We start from the raw sequence: 20,688 nt of genomic DNA, 5'->3' as shown, positions 1-20,688 counted from the left end.
TTTAAAACACAATTTATTTTTAAACCATTGGTTTGATAGAAGAAAAGGCCGTATATCTAATGTTGATTGACTGGAAATTGATTTGCTAATGCAATAATTCAAAATCGGTTTTAATTCTTGCATTTTACATATGCTGAATGCTATAAAGACAATAGAAATGATTAGATAAACTCTTCATTTTCTTTTGTTTTAAATGTATTTTGGCTTTTGTAAAATTCAATCTTTGAAACAGTCCTAAAATATTGAAGCAATACATTTGTAAGTTTGCTCTGTAGTCGTGTGGAGCTAGACTGTTTCCGTCTAGCAAGAACCTTTTGGTAAAAAGAAACTAAGATTAAAGTTGCCAGCAAAGTACCAAAAGACAAATTTTGTTCAACATGTGTCATGTTATATTCTTTTCCATCTCCGATCCCTCAAATCTTTCTTTTAAAATGAAAGAAATTCCTTGTTTTGATCAAAAAAATGATGAGCTAAATTTTAAAATTAACCGCTAGCTAATGCACTATATTTTTTATTATAATCAACGTGAATAACTTAATAATTGTAATTAGATAATGTTCCCATTCATTTTAATGATTTATTCATTTTATAACATCCTATAATGTATCATATTATTTAATTCATATCAATCTGCAATAAAGATGAAATTTTCGTATTGTTGAAACATGTTTGCTTTGAAAAAATCATCGTTCTTATTAAATATCCTTTAGGCTTGTTAATACTTAACTATTAATTAGTGAAGTTTATTATTTGCAATGCAAATTGTGGGAATGCCAACTCTTCTTAACATTACAAATATACATGGATTACTCAATGAGCTATTGCAAACGTTTTGCACTACATCGTAAAATGCAGTTGCAAGGAAGATCGGCTTAACACTTGGTTCTACCTCACGTTTGTTTGAGCACATCCAATGAGTTTTAATAGTATCTCTACCAAAAATTCAGATGGGGAAGACATACAAGAGTAATTGAAACGAAACAAATTACAAAAAAGTTTAAATAGTATAACGATGATCATATCAATGTAATTATTTTAAGAAAATATTTTCCTACGAACAATTGAAAGATGATTGTAAACCAATAATAATGCGATGGTGACATGTGTAAAGAATCCTTTAATTGCTGCTTTGAATACCAAATCAGGAAAATTATAGTAGAAAGATAATAAGTAATTATTTTTTTTAAATCAGCCTACTTGGATTTAATAAAAAATTTCACGTAACCACATAAAACGTGTAGAAATTCTCCATTAATACATATAAATATTTTACCTTTGTCCAACAACGTTAATATCTTCTACTTCTTTTCATTTTTTCATATCTTCAACTAAACCAGAAATGAATTCAATCACCAAATGCCATTTAGGATCTGCCACTTGATCTGCCAGTTTTCCGAGGTTTTGCCCATCGTCAACAATACACCACGCAGCTAAAAATTCCTAAAGAGTTAAATGAAGAAAATAATAAAAAAAGCCTCGTTTATTTGGAACTTGATGAAAAATACCACAGTTTGCCAAATCTTGAAATTCTGTATTATTCTCTTCCTCAAAAATCAAATTTCCTTTCTCAATACCTCATTTTGCTTTTTCTTTTTTATCGGTATCAAGCAAGGATGGTAAAGGAAAGTCAAATAATATTTTGGCGTTGTTTTCTTCTTGAGAGAAGGATGGTGTCTCCATAATAAGATTTTAATGACTCTGTTGTACAATTCAGTGATTGTCGTTGGAATATCCTCAGCATTATTTATAAAGCATTCCTTTAGGTTCATACAGACGATATAAGTGTTGACGGGGATAAAACACAGGCTACGAAGCTTACTAGAATTATCAATGCAATTCAAAATCAGTTCATTGGTATTCTTATCATCAACACAAAACTTGTCGATATTATATTTGATCTGCTCTTCAAAAAAACCTAAGATCTCCACATTTCGGTCAAATTTTAGTTCATGAAATGCGTGTTCAGCTGTGGGTCGTGATGTTACAACAACAGTGACACCAGGCAACAGTTTACGTTTTACCAACAAACTTAATAATGTAAATGCTGGCATTTTCGCATTATGGAGGGGGCAATTACGTCCCTTCTAATGCAAAAAAGCTAAGTTACATAAGGAGGCCCTAATTGTTAATTCTTTCTGGGAGAATATCGTAATTACGACTTGACTGAAGCTGCAGAGAGGAACTTACGGAGTTTTGGATGAAGCTTCAGTAATCCACTTTTTCAAGCCTAATGTAACATTGGAAGATTACGCCACATCTACGTTTGTTTCTATGTGTCTGCGTAGATTTGATATGTGAAACGTGTCGATATTATGTGGAACGAAGAAAATTAGGAAGAGCCTGAAAGCCACTACTAGGAGTCTTCGCGGTTTAAGAGTAAGACAATACGTTGCACCGAATAACCCCCTTCCAAAAGATTTTCTTCATGTTGAGTAAAGCAAGCAAGAGCTGTTTCAATTTCTCGCCCAGTGTGTCACTTCTATTGATTGAGAGCGCCAGGCAGATGCTATCCAGTGTTGTTTCAGGAAAATTAAAGTGCAAAGTGACGATACAGATGTTCAGGCTCTGACAGTATGTCTGCTCCATCAACTACAAGAGCTGACAGCTAATGATATTGAACTCTGGGTAGCACTTGAAACCTGCACACATCTAAGTACGTTGTATAGCAGCTCATGAAATAACTAATTTTTTCAGTAGGGAAGATACCGGTGCTTTTGCCCGCTTTTCATACTTTCACTGGATGTGACACCATTTCCTGTTTTTCGGTAAGGGCAAGAAAACTCCTTGGATACCTGAAATATTCATCCCAATGTTACTCCTGTTTTTCTAGCCATGAGCAATGCACTTTTGGAAGTTTGTGATGAGTGGACATCATTTTTGGAGTGGTATACTGTGTTGTTGTATGACAGAGCGTAACAAAAATGTCAATGAAGCCCTTAAGCAGTTTTACTCGCAAAGGACAACAGTTTGACGCTTTCCCATCAACACGAGCAGCAATGGTCCAATATGTCAACTGTACAATCTAACAGGCTGGTACGCATAGGTACAGGAGCTTGCGCAAATCCCTTTCCTTCCACGTCTGCAAGACTAAAGATAGATCTTAGATGGAAACAAATATTGGCCCTTGAGGACAACATTACCAGAAATGATGAAGTCATGTCAGCATTTGGTCAAGTGTGGTGGCAAAAGTGTTTGTCATGGACGTTGTGATTGCTACAAGGTCAATTTGAGTTGTACAGCTCTTTCCAAGTGTCTTGAGGATTGCGACAACAGATTATTTAATAAGGATTTGTCCATCATTCGGTAACAATTTCATGCTTTACTTTTTAAACAGGTTTTTAACCAAGTGCTGAATACGTGCCTCTCTGTATACGTTGCTCAGATATACTCAGACATGAGCACTCAGATATACTCATACACGGGCACCATCAAAATATAGTGTTCCTATTGGAGCACGTTCCTGAACACCATGCCCGGGCACTCAGTATCTGAACACATTATAATAAGCTTCACAAACGAAATAAAACAAATTTTGTATATTTGATGATTACTGATAAAATTCTTAAAATCAGCTTTGCTATATTGGGAACAACAATCTTATTCTGCAACCTTCTTTTGCCGCACCCCCACCGCACTTTTCAAATTTCTCCGCGGTCTGGAGAGTTATGTTACAAAGAACATTTTCAAGATTCAAATGTTAAGGATTAATGTTTTATAAGAAATACGGAAAACGTTTTTGTCATATTTAGTCATGTTCTTTATGACATGAAATAACTCCGCAATAAACTGATTCTAGTTACCTCATAATTAATTTTAATTGCGTGTAAGAAAAGAGTTTTAGACAGAAACCGAACGTCGTATATTATGAACTTTTGTCCAATGATTCTAGTCAGTACCTGTTTTGTGATTACTAGAATTATTTGATTGCAATGGTTAATCTGAGCGATACTTTTTAAGAACAATTTGCTTTTTTTGATATTTGCCGAAATTCCCTAGAATAATTTTGACCAATATTTTGACTGTCAGTTCAAGGTGGCTGCCATTTTAAGAACATCCCCGAAAAAGCACTAAGAACGCAATTTTTTTTATAGTACTATATCAAAATTTTGATCATTATCACAAGAACTATCTTCATACAATTTTTAGTGATTTTAACTGAAAACGAACATATTTTGCACATATCTGCTGCACTATGTTTGAAAATTTACATTTTATATACACAATAAGTATATACATAATAAACAGGCGTGGTAATTTTTTGTGTTTTGTTTGACAAACTATTTAGTAGTTGACACTGTTTAAGCTTTTAGGTTTTTATGTTTAAAGGTCTGACAATTTAAATGTCTGATGTATTTTTTAATTAAAATGAGGCTTATTATTTTGTTTGTGCCACGGAATTCAATCATCTTAAGAATAGACTGTAACGTATAGCAAAGATAAAGCTTATAATTTTTTTTGTATTTTTTTTCATTTTAATTTTTTCGTGCAAATGGATACAAAAAATTGTAAATTTTAGTGAATTATCATAAAGTATGCTTACAAAAAGACTCTATGAATGTTTGACTTTTCTGCAGTGCATATATTTTGAATTGTATTGCTAAAGTCGATTGCAAAGCAAAAGCAATTTGATTCAACATTTCCATATCAGCAAGAGAGATACATTGCATACTGAAAGCTGGAATACAAATAACTGTCCTCTTATTCCATGTTAATGACTTTATAGTTCGTGCATATTTACTTTGTTATTTTCTGTCATATTGATTGTTCCTACAACACATCAGAAAACCTTGTAAAAACTTTGAAATGAAAATACTGTAAAATGTCATAAAACATATAACATCAAAAGCGTTATAAATACTTTAAAATCAAAAATAGAAGTAATATCCTTTTATGAAGATGATTAGAAAGAGTGATTTCAATTTATATTAGCACATCAGCGTGAGACAAACGATATTTAACCAAAGCTCGAATAAAAAAAATAATTTAATATTATTCTATTCTGTGTCAATGACATGATGAAAAGAGTTTAAGCAAAGACTTTGGACGGAGCGACTAATAAACAAAAATAGCAGTTTATCTTCCTTAACCAACACATCATCACAAAATTACCTTGTTTTCTTAGATGAGAGCGATTCTTTTTTGGTGAGCAATCTGTTGTTGTTTGTCTTTGTAACTGCGTTTGATTGATATACAATAACAGAATTACATACGGGTTATTTATAGAAGATATTTTTTACGGCATTGTAGAGGGACACTTAAATTTTTTCAAAGTGTATAAATGACTTACTAGATGGTGAATAAGTTACATATATGATTACATTTATGCATCATAAACGCGAATGACAGTTAAGTGTATCTTGTCTTTAAAACATTTTAATTTTTAAAGGCTTAAACTTAGAGATTTGAAAATAAAACGTTCTTAGAACTTAGCCATCATCTGTATTCTTTGAGTTAATAACAAGCAAATTATTTTGTGCTACGGAATTTGAATAATCTAAAGAATAGATTGTTATGTAAAGCAAAGATACGCTTATGATTTTGTTGTTGACTATATATTTTATAACAATGATTTTTACGAAATTTATCAATAGCTACAAAAGTTGTATATATCGCATGCATTATAACAAAATGCTGGCTTAATACTATATGGCTCTTTAAGCATTTGACATTTTTTGCTCATATATAGGTATAGGAAGATTGATAATTGTGGGAGGGGCTCATATTCAAATATGCACGTTATAATCCTTAGAGAGCCATCGACTTCAATGGAAATTAATACTTTTTACTATTTATACATGCATATTAGCCCTTCTCTCAAACACATTATAGGGATATACAGTAGGTCCACTTCGTGTGTAATTGGCTGCTGTTTATTTAATTAGATTATTAGCTGCCGTTAGCTATTTTATCATTTCTATTGGTCAAAAAAAGCAATTGACTGACTTTGACTATGTTAATCGCATGGGTAATTTGGTAAAAAGGTATGCGTGGCACGAAAAAATTCAATGGAGTGGCCCTAATGTATATTCATTACACTGTATCTCAATTATCGACTTTCTACACCCATACGGTCATACTTTTTTTGAAGTCAAATGCAAATGATGAAGTCTTGTTATGAGCAGATAGTAAAAAACTCATTTCTCAACTTTGCTCCTTTGTTATACCTGATAGAGTTTGTGGCAAGTATCTGACGTAATATTCTGTTTCTAAATTTTTAAAAAATCGAAGGACGCTTGTAAAAAGCTAATTGTTGTCAGTGACTTTTAAATGAAGTCAAAATACAATTACAAGAAAACAACTTTTTCTTAAATAAACACTCAAATTTTGCGTTCGTATGAATGTTGTCGGAATTGTCATCAGGAAAAGGATTTTTTATAAAAATATTCGTGTGTTTATGTTTATTATTTAAATTTCATTGGCTACTTAAAAATTTACAACATCATTTCAGTCTATCATTGTTTGTAACAATTTTACTATTTACATAAATGTTATAAAATTAACAAAACAAACAAATGAAAATTGTCTATCTAAAAATCAAACAATACTTTTACTTTACAAAATGAAGTAAAATGAAGGTACGTTTCCATGAAATGAAAGTTCCAAAATGCACATAAATTATTCATTTACTGTAAAGTAAATAAAAAATTATAATCTTTTAACTAGAGGTGGAATTTTACGAAGTAAAATATAAGTGGCTTGCGTACCTACAGCGTACCTAGTACAATTTGCGCAAACAAAAGAAAATCATGGCTATATTACTCATAAATTAGATGTCGATAACAGGTATGCATCAGGCTTGGACTGCTCTACTAGCAATTGCATGCGCTATAGCATATGAGCCCATTGTAAGGCCCCTTACTGAGAAATAAAATTAAAGCAGGCAAACGGGCATTGCACAAACTAACATTTAAAAGTACTTTTGAGAGGTGTCGAAGTCATTGGAAATGGATTAACTGTTCTTTTTACAACACTGAATTATTTTGCAAAGTTAAAAACAGCTTAGGGTAGCTTAATTCTGCAGAAATTGTTGTTTATGACAATATATTATCACAAAATATTTTGGGTATACTTTTTATGGTCCCCTCTAATAGTAAAAGGCTAAAGGGCCTTAAATTGAAGCAAGTCAGAGCCCAGTACACCACTGCAAACGAATGCTTTCTTAAGAGACAATGGTTGGCCAAGCTTAAGTACTAGGCCTTTCCGTTTGCAAACTACGTTGTTAGTGTTCAATCTTAAGTATTCAGTAAGTTTACAGTTCTCACTTTTTAAGGCTTCACTAAAATATTTTGTGCCTTGATTACTAATTTTGTAAGCAGAAAAGTACACTTCCGTAAGTTTACAATTTTCATTTTCAAAGCTTCAATAAGAAATTCAGCGCCTTCATCACCTTTATTGTTGTCAATAAAGATTCAATTGAGTAAGTTTACAATTCTCACTTTTCAATGCTTCACTAAGATATTTTGCACCTTCATCACCTATATTGTTATATTCAAGAGACAATTCAGTAAGTTTACAATTCTCACTTTTCAAAGCTTCACTAAGATATTTGCACCTTTATCACCTATTTTGTTAGTTTCAAGATCTAATTTAGTAAGTTTACAATTCTCACTTTTCAAAGCTTCACTAAGATATTTAGCGCCTTCATCACCTATCTTGTTGTTATCAAGATACAATAGAGTAAGTTTACAATTCTCACTTTTCAATGCTTCACTAAGATATTTTGCACCTTCATAACCTATATTGTTATAATAAAGAGGCAATTTAGTAAGTTTACAATTCTCACTTTTCAAAGCTTCACTAAGATATTTAGCACCTTCATCCTTCTATACTGTTAGAACTAAGACCCAATTCAGTAAGTTTACAATTCTCACTTTTCAAAGCTTCACTAAGATATTTTGCACCTTCATCACCTATTTTGTTGTTTGAAAGTTTTAAGTTAGTAAGTTTACAATTCTCACTTTTCAAAGCTTCACTAAGATATTTAGCGCCTTCATCACCTATCTTGTTGTCATGAAGATCCAATTCAGTAAATTTACAATTCTCGCTTTTCAATGCTTCACTAAGATATTTAGCACCTTCATCACCAACATCGTTTTTATAAATATCCAATTGAGTAAGTTTACAATTCTCACTTTTCAAAGCTTCACTAAGATATTTAGCACCTTCATCACCTATTTCGTTAGTTTCAAGATCTAATTTAGTAAGTTTACAATTCTCACTTTTTAAAGCTTCACTAAGATATTTAGCGCCTTCATCACCTATCTTGTTGTTTTCAAGAATTAATAGAGTAAGTTTACAATTCTCACTTTTCAATGCTTCGCTAAGATATTTAGCACCTTGATCACCTATATTGCTCTCCATAATAAGCAATTCAGTAAGTATACAATTCTCATTTTTCAAAGCTTCACTAAGATATTTAGCGCATTCATAACCTAAATCGTGGTCTTTAATACCTAAATCCGCAATTTTACAATTCTCAAATTTCAATGCTTCACTAAGATATTTAGCAGCTTCATTTTCTAGATTAATCAAGTTCCTAGATGCAGTGAATGTAAAGTTACCACATTTTAAAGTTTCACTGAGATATTTCAAAAAATAACGACTAAAATCACATAAATCAAAACGCAAAGAGAGTAATTTGTCGCCTGTCCAGTTTAATAAAAACTTTTTCATTGCAAGGCAGACATGATTATCAATAAACTCACACGATTGGAACACAACCTCATTTATGTGTTTGCATTCAGAAAGAAATTCGAAAAATGCTTTCGAATCAACAGGAGTAAAAGAAACATCTTCAATCTTCATTTCTCGAGAATAGTTCTTATTTAGTTGTGTACATGCTGACCTGATGACATCTTTGTCTTGCAACTCGTATAAGCACTTTACTCCCAGAAAACCAATTGCTTTATTGCCGTCATTGGAAAATAAATGTGAGATCCAAAATGTAAACCTGCAAATGTTAAATACAAAAGTTTTTTATAAACCAATCGTTCATCAAAGACTTAATACTTGCGTACGTATTGTGGCATAATAAGCAATTAGCTAGCTAATGCAGATTATTCTCTCTGTGGTCGAGCACAGCTAGAGAGGGTACATCTTATTTGAATCTTTCGGTAAGTAAAAAACTGCACACTGTTTTAAAGTCGATGAAGTAGACTTAATTACAGTCATTAGCTTAATAGTAGAAAGTAAAAATTCCTCTATTTGTTTCTAAAACCAAGTCGATCAAACTTAAATCAAGATATATTTACTAATTAAAGATTATTCGGTTTTTAACTCTTTCGTTTTTTTCCACCTGGAAAAAATTTGCGTCGTGTTTTTGTTTATTTTATAGCTAGTGCAATGCGTTTATCCGTTTCAACTAAAAATCTTGTCAAATCAGGAGAAACGTAGAATGAAGAAAGCATTTAAATAGTTTTAATGATATATTGTACATGTAATGTTTTGATGTCTTGTGCGTCATAGTGCATGTTGCACCAGTATTAACTGAGAAACTTGTGCGACAAAACACATCGTTTCTTATCCACTATTTTAACCTTAAAAACAACTTAATCTATATATTTCACATATTACATAAATTCAAACATACTGCTTTCACAATAAATCATCGCTTCTCTTAATTTGATTTGTTTCAATAAACGTGACAAGTCAATTTCGCCAATTCTTTAAGCATGCTGGTATTTTATTTTTTTACATCAGCAAAAAAATCCTAAAGTTTAGCATGTTCCGAATGTTGGATTTCTTAGGACTTTTCATACAATGGCAGATCTAGGATTTTAAATACAGTAGGCAAATTTCAAGACGTCAGAAATATGACGTCATAAAATAGACACCATAACATATGAATTTGATAAAGTAAGACACATTATTTATGCAGGTTTACACTGTCCTGCTGACCTTAGCAACTTATCTCAATATATGTAAAAACATACTGGAATAATAAACACCTGATATCCAATTCTTCCATTTACAAATAAAATATACAGTAAGTCGATATGGATAGCCGATAATATGAATAACTAATTGGAAAGGTTTAAACAACAATCCATTTGCTACAACCGATTAACCCAAATCTTATCATTTGATGAAAACAAACAAGAACGAAGTCATGAACTATACTTTAATGGTTACATAAGTTAAGCAAGCAAAATCAATCCTATAAAGTGAAATATCAAACATTACAACAAAATGGTTTTCGAAACTATGTACACAAATAAGAAAAGCAATTTAGCCAGTCAAGTGATTATTTGATATAGATTGCTAACAATCAAATAATTCTATTTTACAGACTCCTTGCTTAACTGCTAAACCTCGTGAAATGAACGCATTTGTCTAAATCATCATATTACAAATTTAGGTTCTAGCCTGTAATTGCATCATTAATACAAAATATTTATGATTGCATAACATTAATAAATTATGGTATAATATTACATATATTTACTTCAATGTAAGAGCCTTGTCCTGCTCGTCAAGATCGTTATTTACCACATACCTATTACATACCCATAATTCGGCTAAAAGCGTTGTATGGCTTAATTAATACACATCAGCTGTTATACATTATGCACCCCACACTATAAATTAAGTAGGAAGCCTTAGCCTTTATACTTTTTTTAGAATGTGGCGTAAATGATAACAGCGTCAGCTTCAGAGTGCAAAGTTAGTAAAAAGGCAGAAACACTGTTTTTAAACAGACAGACCTCTTTTGAAACCCAGCGACATTTTCAAAACTGAAACAACTCTCTGCAGAAGAGCATGAAGCTATGCCTTATATAATTACATGCCAGCTTTATATAAAACAGCTGCGATTTCTTATAACAATCCAACAACCAAACTGTGCATATGTAGTAGACGTAGTTACTGTTCCTGCACTTCCTGTCCAGCAGGACTAAAAACTGTGTAAACAAATTTCATCGAGGACAATAACCTAAACTACACTTGAAAGAAAAATAAAGACCCTACCGTTGTTCAACATCTTCTATTGTTTTAGTATCTCTGATGCTGCCAGATCTCTTCTTGTCTCCAAATAAACCAGCAACAAACTCTATTACCAAATGCCATTTAGGATCAGACACATTATTATCCAAAAACTTTCCGATGTTTTGCCAATCATCAACAATACACCATGCAGCGAAGAACTCTTGAAGAGTCAAATGAATAAAACAATAAAGATTGCGTCGTCTATCTGGTAATTGATGAAAGAAACCGCAATTTGCCCGATGTGGAAAATTCGAGAGACTTGGTTCTTCAAAAATCAAACTCTCTTTCGCAATGCCGTCTTTTGCAAGGCTTTTCATTATTTTCAGGTCATTGTCAAGTTCTTCCGGTAAATCTTTGAGAAGATAATTCTTTGGTGATGATATACTTTTAAAATCTGGATGGTGCTTCCGAAGTAAGATTTTAACTGCTCTTTGTACAATTCAGTTGTAGTTTTGGAATATCTTTTGCGTCGTTTCTAAAGCATTCTTTCAGGGTCAGACAGACAATGTAAGCGTTGACGGGGATATAGCACAAGCTACGAAGTTCGATAGAATTATCAATGCAGTTCAAGATCAGCTCGGTAGATTCCTTATCGTTACCACAAAACTTGTGAACATATTCTTTAATTTGATCTTCAAAAAACCCCAAGATCTCCACTGTCCTCTTAAATTTCAAAAGTTTAAATGCATATTCAGCGGTTGGTCGTGATGTTATTAGAACAGTGGCACCTGGCAACAGTTTACCTTTAATCAACATACTTAACACTGTAAATGCTGGCATTTTTCTTTAGCAAACACTGGGCCTTTAGTTTTAAGATTTTTTCATCCAATGGAAGCTCATCAAGACCGTCAATGATAAGAACGGTTTTTCTGGATTTGACATTATCAATTCGTAATCTGGATATGGCAATCCCTCATCACACAACATTTCTTGAAGAGTAATGTCAACATTTTTAATCGCACGACATCGGATCAAATGAACGTGCTTATCTCGCCAATAATTATCTGTATTGTTTTTCCATTCATGCATAAGTTTTTTTGTTAACATTGTTTTACCAATTCCTGGCCTTCCAATGACTAAAATAGAACGTGGATACGATGTTTCTTTCTCACCCTGGATTGGCTTAAAAATTTCGGTCACCATTTTCAATTGTCTAGCATCATGTCTAATTTCTAGATGACATTGAAAGATTTCATGTCTTTTATATTTTTTGGGATAAGCATTCTTTAATTCTCTTTCTGCTTGCATAATGACATTGACATAAATCTCCTCAAACTTTAATGGACGGTTATGATCATCCCCAAAGTCCTCATTTGTTTGAACGTCTTCGTTGCTGTCAAAATTTTCTTTTTTTCCAAAATGTTTGAAATCTTTCACGTTTTCGTAACAAATAAACTTCACAAAATTCTCTTGATGTTGTAAATAACCTGTACTTCCAGGCTACAATCGTCAAATAAGACAGCTCTAAGATTGTCAGTATTATAAAATGACATCAACAGACGCAACAACTGAATTAACGTCTTACTTTTATCAGCGTTGAGATTTTGACAAGCAAGTAATATGACGTCGTATGAGGTGGGTATAGTGTGATTTAATGAGGTTGTTTCTTTCAATTTAGGATGCCATGAACAAGAGTAATCGATAGGAAACTTGGCTGAAAAAGTAATCCAACGAATACGGATAATATAATGAGGCGAACAACCAAATGGACGATGTAAATGTAAAATGTAGAAAATCGAAATGTAACGCTTTTAGATTTATAATTGTCTTCACCATGATAACCAACATGTAGAGGTTTACTTTCCCCATCATTGTTTGCTGGATCGGATTGACCATAATGCTCGACTCGACGTTTTACATAATATCCATAAACCATACTCCAAATTAAGACAATACCAATATTTAAGCACACCACAAGAAAAATTACATACTTGAAATTTAGCCCATCTTTGTATTGTCTGAAACATCTTGATTCAATGGTTTTGATGAGAGAATTGTCATTGTTTTTTGACAATTTCTCATTATAACAATTAAAAGAGAGATCATTATATAAATTTAATGAAATACCAGAGACGATGAAGCCAAATATAACAAAGATAATCAATATTATTCTTCCAAACCAGTTAAAACTTTTCCATGGTATATATTCAAGACACTTCTCGATCATTTTGTATCCCTTAAATCAATGAATTGAACATGAATTAACACAAGTCTAAAAATCATTATATATTCAGCACTTAGCGAATCAACAAAAGCATTTTTGCTGAACGGTTGAAAGGAAAGAAATATTTAAATATCCTCTTCTCATAAGTGAATGATGCGATAAAAAGGAAAATGAACAATTTAAGAACTTAAATTTGTTAAGCGAATACGTTAAATAAGACCAAAACAAATTTTGAAAATTTCGTCAAGAGAAAAAGAAAACATAAGGTGGCCCATAAGGGTCATAGAAACGTAATAGTAAAAATTACAACAACAAAACAAAAGTTCACACCACAAACCTAACAATCACGATGCCATTTTGAAATTTGAGTGCAAAATATTAAAATATGGTAGTTTCTTCTGTGTGCTCTTAACACTTATTGTCTTAATTGTTACAAGTTTTTTTTCGATTTTCGAAAAATTCATAAAGATACACGAAATAAAACACCAAGCGATGTTTTCCACTTCTCCCAAGATCATAAATAAGTTTAATGATTTTAAAAAACAAGATCTAAAAAACTAATTTAGGCTCGTTGAGCCAAAACTGCCTTTTCTGTTATTAACACAGCGTTTCTGCATGTCTCGTTTTTCATTCGTTCTATCTAATGCATTATTTAAACATATATTTATTCGTTGTTACAAACTCTGAACTGCTGGTTAGTCATAGTGAATGACAATTGAGTAGTTCTTAAAAAAAGGAACTTCCCTTCAAGTTTTCTGGTTCATACAGAACAAAACTTTGCTCCAAGCCTTACCAAATTTATTCACGACAATGTCGACTAGAAATGGTTTTTGAACCGTCTGCCATTCATTGCACTGTAGCTTAAACAATGCTTTTCTTTAAAGTTAGCAATGTGGTCAAGCAGTTTAAAGATTTTGCAAGGCTCAGGTTTAGAATGTGAAAAACATTGACATTTATTGTACAACCGGATCTGCCAAGCATAAAGCTAACGTTTTTGTCTAAAGCTACAGCCATACACAATATACGTAGTGGAAAAGTTGATCTTCACGTCATAACATAACCAACAACTTTGTTTGGACTCACCAGTAAACAGATAGCTAATGCCAGAGTATTTTAGTAAATAATGATCGATAAATTAAATAATGCTTACTATTTATACTGAGTGTCTGTTGTCTTGTGTTTTACTAAGATAGCCATATGTGCACATGATTTGGTGTTTGACATAGTAAATCTAAAAGTTGCAAAAACGCCTGCAGATATTAAACGACAGATGAAAATCAGTATTAAAAGTTTTGGCACCATATCCAAAAATTTACACCATTGAGTAATTCGTATTATCATAGAATTCTTCTAGCTTACTACAGTATTCTTTAAATGTTTACATGTAAATTGAAATGTTTTAATAAAGTCGATTGCAAATCAAAGCAATTTTTCTACATTGGCAAAAGAACAAAAGCATTTTTAATTAACGCTTGAGTGGAAAGAATTTTTAAATGTCCCTTTTCTTACGTGAATGGCATGATAAAATGTGAAAATCAACATTTTAATGGCCTTAATTTATTAAGCAAGCCCGTTATTTAAGACAAAAATAAATTTTCGCAAATTTTGTCGCGAGAACCAAGAAAAAAATAATGTGGTTTATGTCATAGACACATAATACTAATAAATTTACAACAACAAAACTAAACTTTACACCACAAACCTAACAATCACGATGCTATTATGCAATTCTCGCTATAAATACAGAATTCACAAACCACATAAATTTTCTAAACCACTCACCGTGTACTCAAACTTGTACATTCCTCATTTTGCTTAAGTACTTAAAGTATTAAAAACCTTTCGGTTCATCATTTACCGCAAGAAGGGCATCTTGCCGTCAAAACCTGAACTGCTAACTGCGACGTAAGCAGCAAAGCCATGATCACGTGATTTTTTGCGGTTTACCGTTTACCGTTAACGCCAAACAAAAACTTTCGAATGTCTGTCTAAAAGTTTTTTTTTCATTTTCAAAAAATTCATAAAGATAAACGAAATAAAACAAAAAGCGATGTTTGAAAACTCCCCTTCGAGCAAGTGGATTGGATATTAAAAGTTTAAACAGTTAAAAGGCAAGAGGCGACCCAAAAATCAGATGTGACAAAAGAAACGTGTTGAACCGTCACGAAGAAGTCACAGTAAATGTGAGCATTATGAAATTTGATGACCTGGAGATGAAATATTTTTTCATTCAGCATTAGCCAAATGAGAAGCACATTAAAAAGAAAACATAAAAACTTTGGAGGATTATAAGCTACTGTATCCAGCTTACACGGCGTTTACCTGATACTGTCACATTGACAGACTTGACAGTACTCAATTTTCTTGATGAGTTTAGCACAAATCATTTGCACGATCTGCAGGGACGCCGGAACAAGGCTAATTGGGGGGGGTCTATATATTCATTTATGTGCGTTTTACTATTAGTTTCTTATGAAATCAATTGTGATTAGGGATTATAACGTATGAATATATGAATATCTGCTTCCTACCTTCATGTTCCGGCGTTGCTTATATGAGTACAAAAAAAGGGTATAAAAATCCTCTTATAACGTTTTAGCTTGCTTTGAAAAGGTTTAACAGTTGCCAACCAAAGTTAAGCAAGATCGAGCAAGGGAAAACCTGTTACGTTTTCAACTGAAGTGCCTAGTACATCTATCGTTTCCTCTAGCCAAGTAGAACCTGCAGGGACGCCGGAACAAGGCTAACTGGGGGGGGGGGCTATATATTCATTTATGTGCGTTTTACTACTAGTTTCTTATGAAATCAATTGTGACTAGGGTTTATAACGTATGAATATATGAATATCTGCTTCCTAACTTCATGTTCCGGCGTCGCTTATATGAGTACAAAAAAAGGGTATAAAAATCCTCTTACAACGTTTTAGCTTGCTTTGAAAAGGTTTAACAGTTGCCAACCAAAGTTAAGCAAGATCGAGCAAGGGAAAACCTGTTACGTTTTCAACTGAAGTGCCTGGTACATCTATCATTTCCTCTAGCCAAGTAGAACCAAGAGAAAAAACTCTGATCTGCCTTCCACACCATATTTGCAGTGTTAATCAAAAAAATTAAGAAATACACTGGGTTAAGACTGTGACAGGATTTATCAAAGCAAATAGATAAATGCAACATTACCGATTTTAAATGTTATCCGCACAAACCTCTTTAACAGTGCGAAAAGAGCGCTACTTCGCAAAAGATTTCATTCAGGAAAGCTATATAACGTTGCTATCTGTTAAACTCATGGATGATGTGGGTTTGTCAGCTAGAGCCGTTACTTGAATTGGCTCCAAGAAAGAATTTTTTACTTGTATTTTATAAAAGAAGCTATATGAGTCATTTTCTTGCTTGACAGGTTGAAAGATATCTTTTATGTAGTGAATGAAAACTATCAGAGAACGAAGAGTAAATATTACTTGAAAAATCATTGCACTTTCCCTTGCAAATAAGTTCAAATAAGTATCTGGGACCGTCTTTTTCTTTTGTATAGCTTCTAACTAATTTGATATTAACTTTATTATAGCTTAATTACACACTTTTTGCAAGGTTTCGATGTCGAAAACGATATATCAATATTGTGACATCTGTACAACATAAGAACAATACAAGAATAAGAATAGCTTTAAAAGAAATACTTCTCAATAACTTTTTCTTAGTCATTGCCTCATTGACTAAGCAACTCGGGCGGAAAGTAAAATTTGTTTCTTTAATTGTTCCGGCCACTCATCACACAATAGTCTAAAACCAGTATAAGAGTTTGTAAGCATTTCATTTAACGGTAGTTATCTCACCTGTTTTTAGGTTGAGATGACCATGACGAACAACATGGCATATGTGCCATTTGCTCAATCTGGGACGAAAGTCCTGAAATTGAGACCCACCCCCCTGAAACGGCAGTGTCGACATAGTTCTTCTTTCTAGAAAAAATAGCAATAACAATTCTATAATGTTAAGCGAGTTTAGAAGGTTCCCTTTAGGTGGTCATGGGAGGAAAAATTTACAAAAGTTTAATGGAAGCGAGAATGGCGAGATACTTTGGGAGTGAGAATAAAATTGTTTAAGAAACGCAAAGTTGTGATTATTCTTAGTGTTCCGAAGACATTGGGACAGAGGTCAATTTTCGGAATACGTGGCACCTACCGACGAAGGATTGTTATTGTGATATATTGTGAAAATTTCGTACTAGATATTACGCGCCCCATACAAACATGGCAAACGACGAAGCAAAACTCAATATAAAATTAACTCAACTGAAGTTATCTGCTCAAAGAACAGCTAAAATATTAGATTCAGAAAAGCGAGAAACTATCGAGCGACAACTAAACGCACTCAAAACAACTATTAACGAAGCTACAATAATAAAAAGCTGTGGAAGCAGGAAAATCGAAAAGACGACGACCGGAAAACGAAACAAAAATAAGTGAAGCCGAAGACGAAATAAACAAGCTACAACACTGACTGAACAATAGAAAATTTTAAAATTTAAAGTCCGTGGACTCAAAATAAGTGACGAAGGTATGTCGGTGAGATTACCAAAATAAATATTACGAAATTTGAGGGGAATACATGGATTGGCCCAGATTTTGGGGCAATTTACGGAGACGGTGGAGAAATCAAATATAGCTGCCATCAACAAATTCACATATCTGTGTGGATTCCTTGGAACCAAAGTTAAGCGACGGGTAGAATCTTTACCGTTTACCACAGAAAGATACAATAGAGCGAAGTCAATGTTAAAAGATCAGTATGAGAAGAATTCGGAAATAATAAAAGCTTACATAAAAGAGATCATGGACTTGCCTCACATCTCGGGAGCAAACACAAGAAAGATTGCAGAATTTATTGAAAACTTAAATCTCAGTGTCCAAGCTTTGGAAACGCTGGGTGAACTGAAAGATGTCCAAGGAAATGTTTCCATGACTCTAGACAAACGTCTAGCCATACGTAAGTTTGGACTTTCCCAAGCTTACTGAAGCAGTCAAACAGTGGACCAAGCGAAATCCAGTCTGTGAGAAAGAGTCAGACACACCTGGATGGAAATCTAGAAGGTCAGAGAAAGTCTTTCTACCAAAGAAAAGGGGTTGCGTCTACTGTGGAGGAAATCATAAGTCGGGGGAATGTAAAGTAATAAGTAGTGTCAAGGAGAGAAAAGCAATTTTAGTCAAAAAGAAACTTTGTTTCAACAATACAGCAGGACAGCATAATGCTAACGCTTGCTCGACCAGCAAGTCATCATGCAGAAATTGCCACAAACGACATCATACGAGCATATGTGATGTCGCCAATCGAGAAGAAACACCAAAAACAGGTCAGACTGTGTTGACTACAGATGGATGTACTAATGAAGGAATTTTCCCATTCTTGTTGTCAAGATAAATGGAATTACATGTCGTGCACTGATCGACTCTGGGGCTGGAAGCTCATACATATCTGGTAAACTTGCATCTATGCTGAGTAAAAACAATTGAGACACAAACCACTAAAGTTGACATGCTTTTGACATCAAAACAACAAGACTGGAAATCTATGAAGGGAAGTCGAAGCAATAGACAGTGATTGTTCAATGAAGGTGAAGTTGATCAAGGTGGAGAAAGAAGAGTTACTCACAGTGGACAATCCACACTATGAAAACTTACAAAGAGAGTTTGAACACCTGAAGAATGCAAAATTTGTTGATAATGATCAGAAATCTCAATTACCTGTCCATATCGTTTTGGGAAGCGGGGAATATGCACAGATAAAAACTCGCACGAATCCTCTAGAGGGAACTGAGGGGCAACCAATTGCAGAAAAAAACAAAACTCAGATGCTTTGTTATGAGCCCTGGTGTGGAACCAAACAGTAAAAGGATGTTGCTTACCCAAATTTTGCAAAAGGATTATAAAGATCTCTGCAGCTTGGATGTGTTGGGTCTACAGACACTGCTGAACACGACCAATCAATGGTGTATAACGAATTCAAAGAGCAATTAACGCGATCACCGGAGGACTGGTACGAGACCGGTCTTCCATGGCGTGGAAATCATCCACTTCTCCCATCGAACAAAACAGGAAGCACATGAAGGTTAGAATCTTTAGAGCGACGACTACAACGAAAGAAACTAACTGAAGATTACAACGCTGTAATCCAAGACCACAAGCATAATGGCATAGTTGAACCAGCAACTAACGTAGCAAAAGGTAATGAATTGTACATACCTCACAAAGAAGTCGTACGCGAGTCAGCGCAGTCCACTAAACTGAGAGTGGTGTACGATGCATCAGCAAAAGCTTCACCAGAAAGTCCTTCTTGAAACGAATGCCTGTACGCGGCACCTACGCTAAATAACAAGCTGTGGGAAGTGCTGGTAAGAGCGCGAAGTTTTCCTGTTGCAATCACTGGGGATATGCAAAAGGCATTTCTCCAAATTCGTGTACTCGAAAGTGAACGGGATTCTTTAAGATTTCACTGGCGACCAAATTCACAGGCTGATGTAGAAGTACTACGGTTGACTAGAGTATTGTTTGGATTGGTTTCTCCATTCCTACTTAGAGGAGTTCTCGAAACGCATTTGGATAACTGGAAAAGCAAAGCTCCAGACGCAGTTGAGGCTCTGAATAGGTGTCTGTACGTTGATGACATCATTTCAGGTGGATGCACTGTGGATGAAGCACGAAAAGAAATTGGAAGCTATTGACATTCTGGGTGGCGCAACCTTTATCCTTCGTAAGTGGGCGTCAAATGCAAAGGAGTTGGATGAAGGTAGTGTTAACAAAAATCATGAAGAGCAAACTGCTGCCAAACAACAGTTTGGGGTGCAGCCAACTGAGACGAAGATTCTGAGTACAACGTGGAATAAAGAGAAAAATACGTTAAGTGTACAAATAGGACATTGTGGAAAATTGCAAACGAAGCGCAACATTTTAAGTCGACTGGCGAAGATTTATGATCTAATGGGAACTGCATCCCCTCTGCTTTTGCAAGGCAAACAAATCTATCGAGAGGTGTGTGACCTGAAATTACCTTGGGACACGGAATTGATTGATAAATTGAAGCAGAGCTGGGAGAAGTGGGAAAACATCTTACCAAGCGAAGTGAAAGTGCCAAGAGCGGTTCTATCATTCCAAGAACCCATCTGTAGCTCAGAGATTCATGGATTTGGGGATGCCAGCGGTGAAGGTTTGTGCGCAGTCGTCTACACGGTGGCTAAACAACCATCTGGAGTTAATAGGAATTGCATGCAGTGAAATCAACACTTGCCAAGAGAGGACTGACTATCCCGAGATTACAACTTGTTGCAAGTCATATGGCCGCAAATTTGGTCTCGAATGCTAGCAATGCGCTGAGGCACATTCCACAGAAAACACTGCTGGTCAGATAGTACTGTAGCTTTATGGTGGATTAAAGGAGAGGGTGATTATAAGCAATTCGTGTCGTATCGAGTGGCAAAATCTGAGCTTCTAATGAAATCGTGTGGAATCATGTGCAACAACCAACAATCCGGCCACCTGAGCTTACAGTAAA

At 34.1% G+C, this 20,688-nt stretch overlaps 1 protein-coding gene and 1 long non-coding RNA gene across 2 annotated transcripts; both read right to left on the bottom strand.

The window, feature by feature from the left end:
* Positions 1–7,815: 7,815 nt before the first annotated feature.
* Positions 7,816–12,328, bottom strand: LOC124436004 (NACHT, LRR and PYD domains-containing protein 12-like). The gene is made up of 4 exons (XM_046985931.1): positions 11,796–12,328; positions 11,442–11,762; positions 10,966–11,410; positions 7,816–8,950 (listed from the first exon to the last, which is right to left on the bottom strand). The coding sequence occupies exons 1-4, from the start codon at positions 12,229–12,231 to the stop codon at positions 7,816–7,818; spliced, it is 2,337 nt and encodes a 778-aa protein (XP_046841887.1). The 5' UTR covers positions 12,232–12,328.
* An 11-nt stretch (positions 12,329–12,339) lies between these two features.
* On the bottom strand, positions 12,340–13,146 carry LOC124436688. The gene is made up of 2 exons (XR_006945432.1): positions 12,509–13,146; positions 12,340–12,423 (listed from the first exon to the last, which is right to left on the bottom strand). It is a non-coding gene; the product is annotated as an uncharacterized LOC124436688 (long non-coding RNA).
* Between the last annotated feature and the right edge of the window lie 7,542 nt (positions 13,147–20,688).

The sequence above is a fragment of the Xenia sp. Carnegie-2017 genome, unplaced genomic scaffold (genome assembly GCF_021976095.1).
Source record: "Xenia sp. Carnegie-2017 unplaced genomic scaffold, XeniaSp_v1 HiC_scaffold_16, whole genome shotgun sequence".
NCBI classification, from domain to species: Eukaryota; Metazoa; Cnidaria; class Anthozoa; order Malacalcyonacea; family Xeniidae; genus Xenia; species Xenia sp. Carnegie-2017.
The sequence above is the reverse complement of the archived record's forward strand: the minus strand, read 5'-3'. Positions and strand labels throughout refer to the sequence as shown.

Coding starts and splice junctions, on each gene's coding strand:
- LOC124436004 (XM_046985931.1), bottom strand. CDS start 12,231: ATGCAAGCAGAAAGAGAATTAAAGAATGCTTATCCCAAAAAATATAAA. Junction 11,411..11,441: donor TAGAAACGACGCAAAAGATA/TTCCAAAACTAC, acceptor TTGTACAAAGAG/CAGTTAAAATCTTACTTCGG. Junction 8,951..10,965: donor ATAGAAGATGTTGAACAACG/GTAGGGTCTTTA, acceptor TAACATTTGCAG/GTTTACATTTTGGATCTCAC.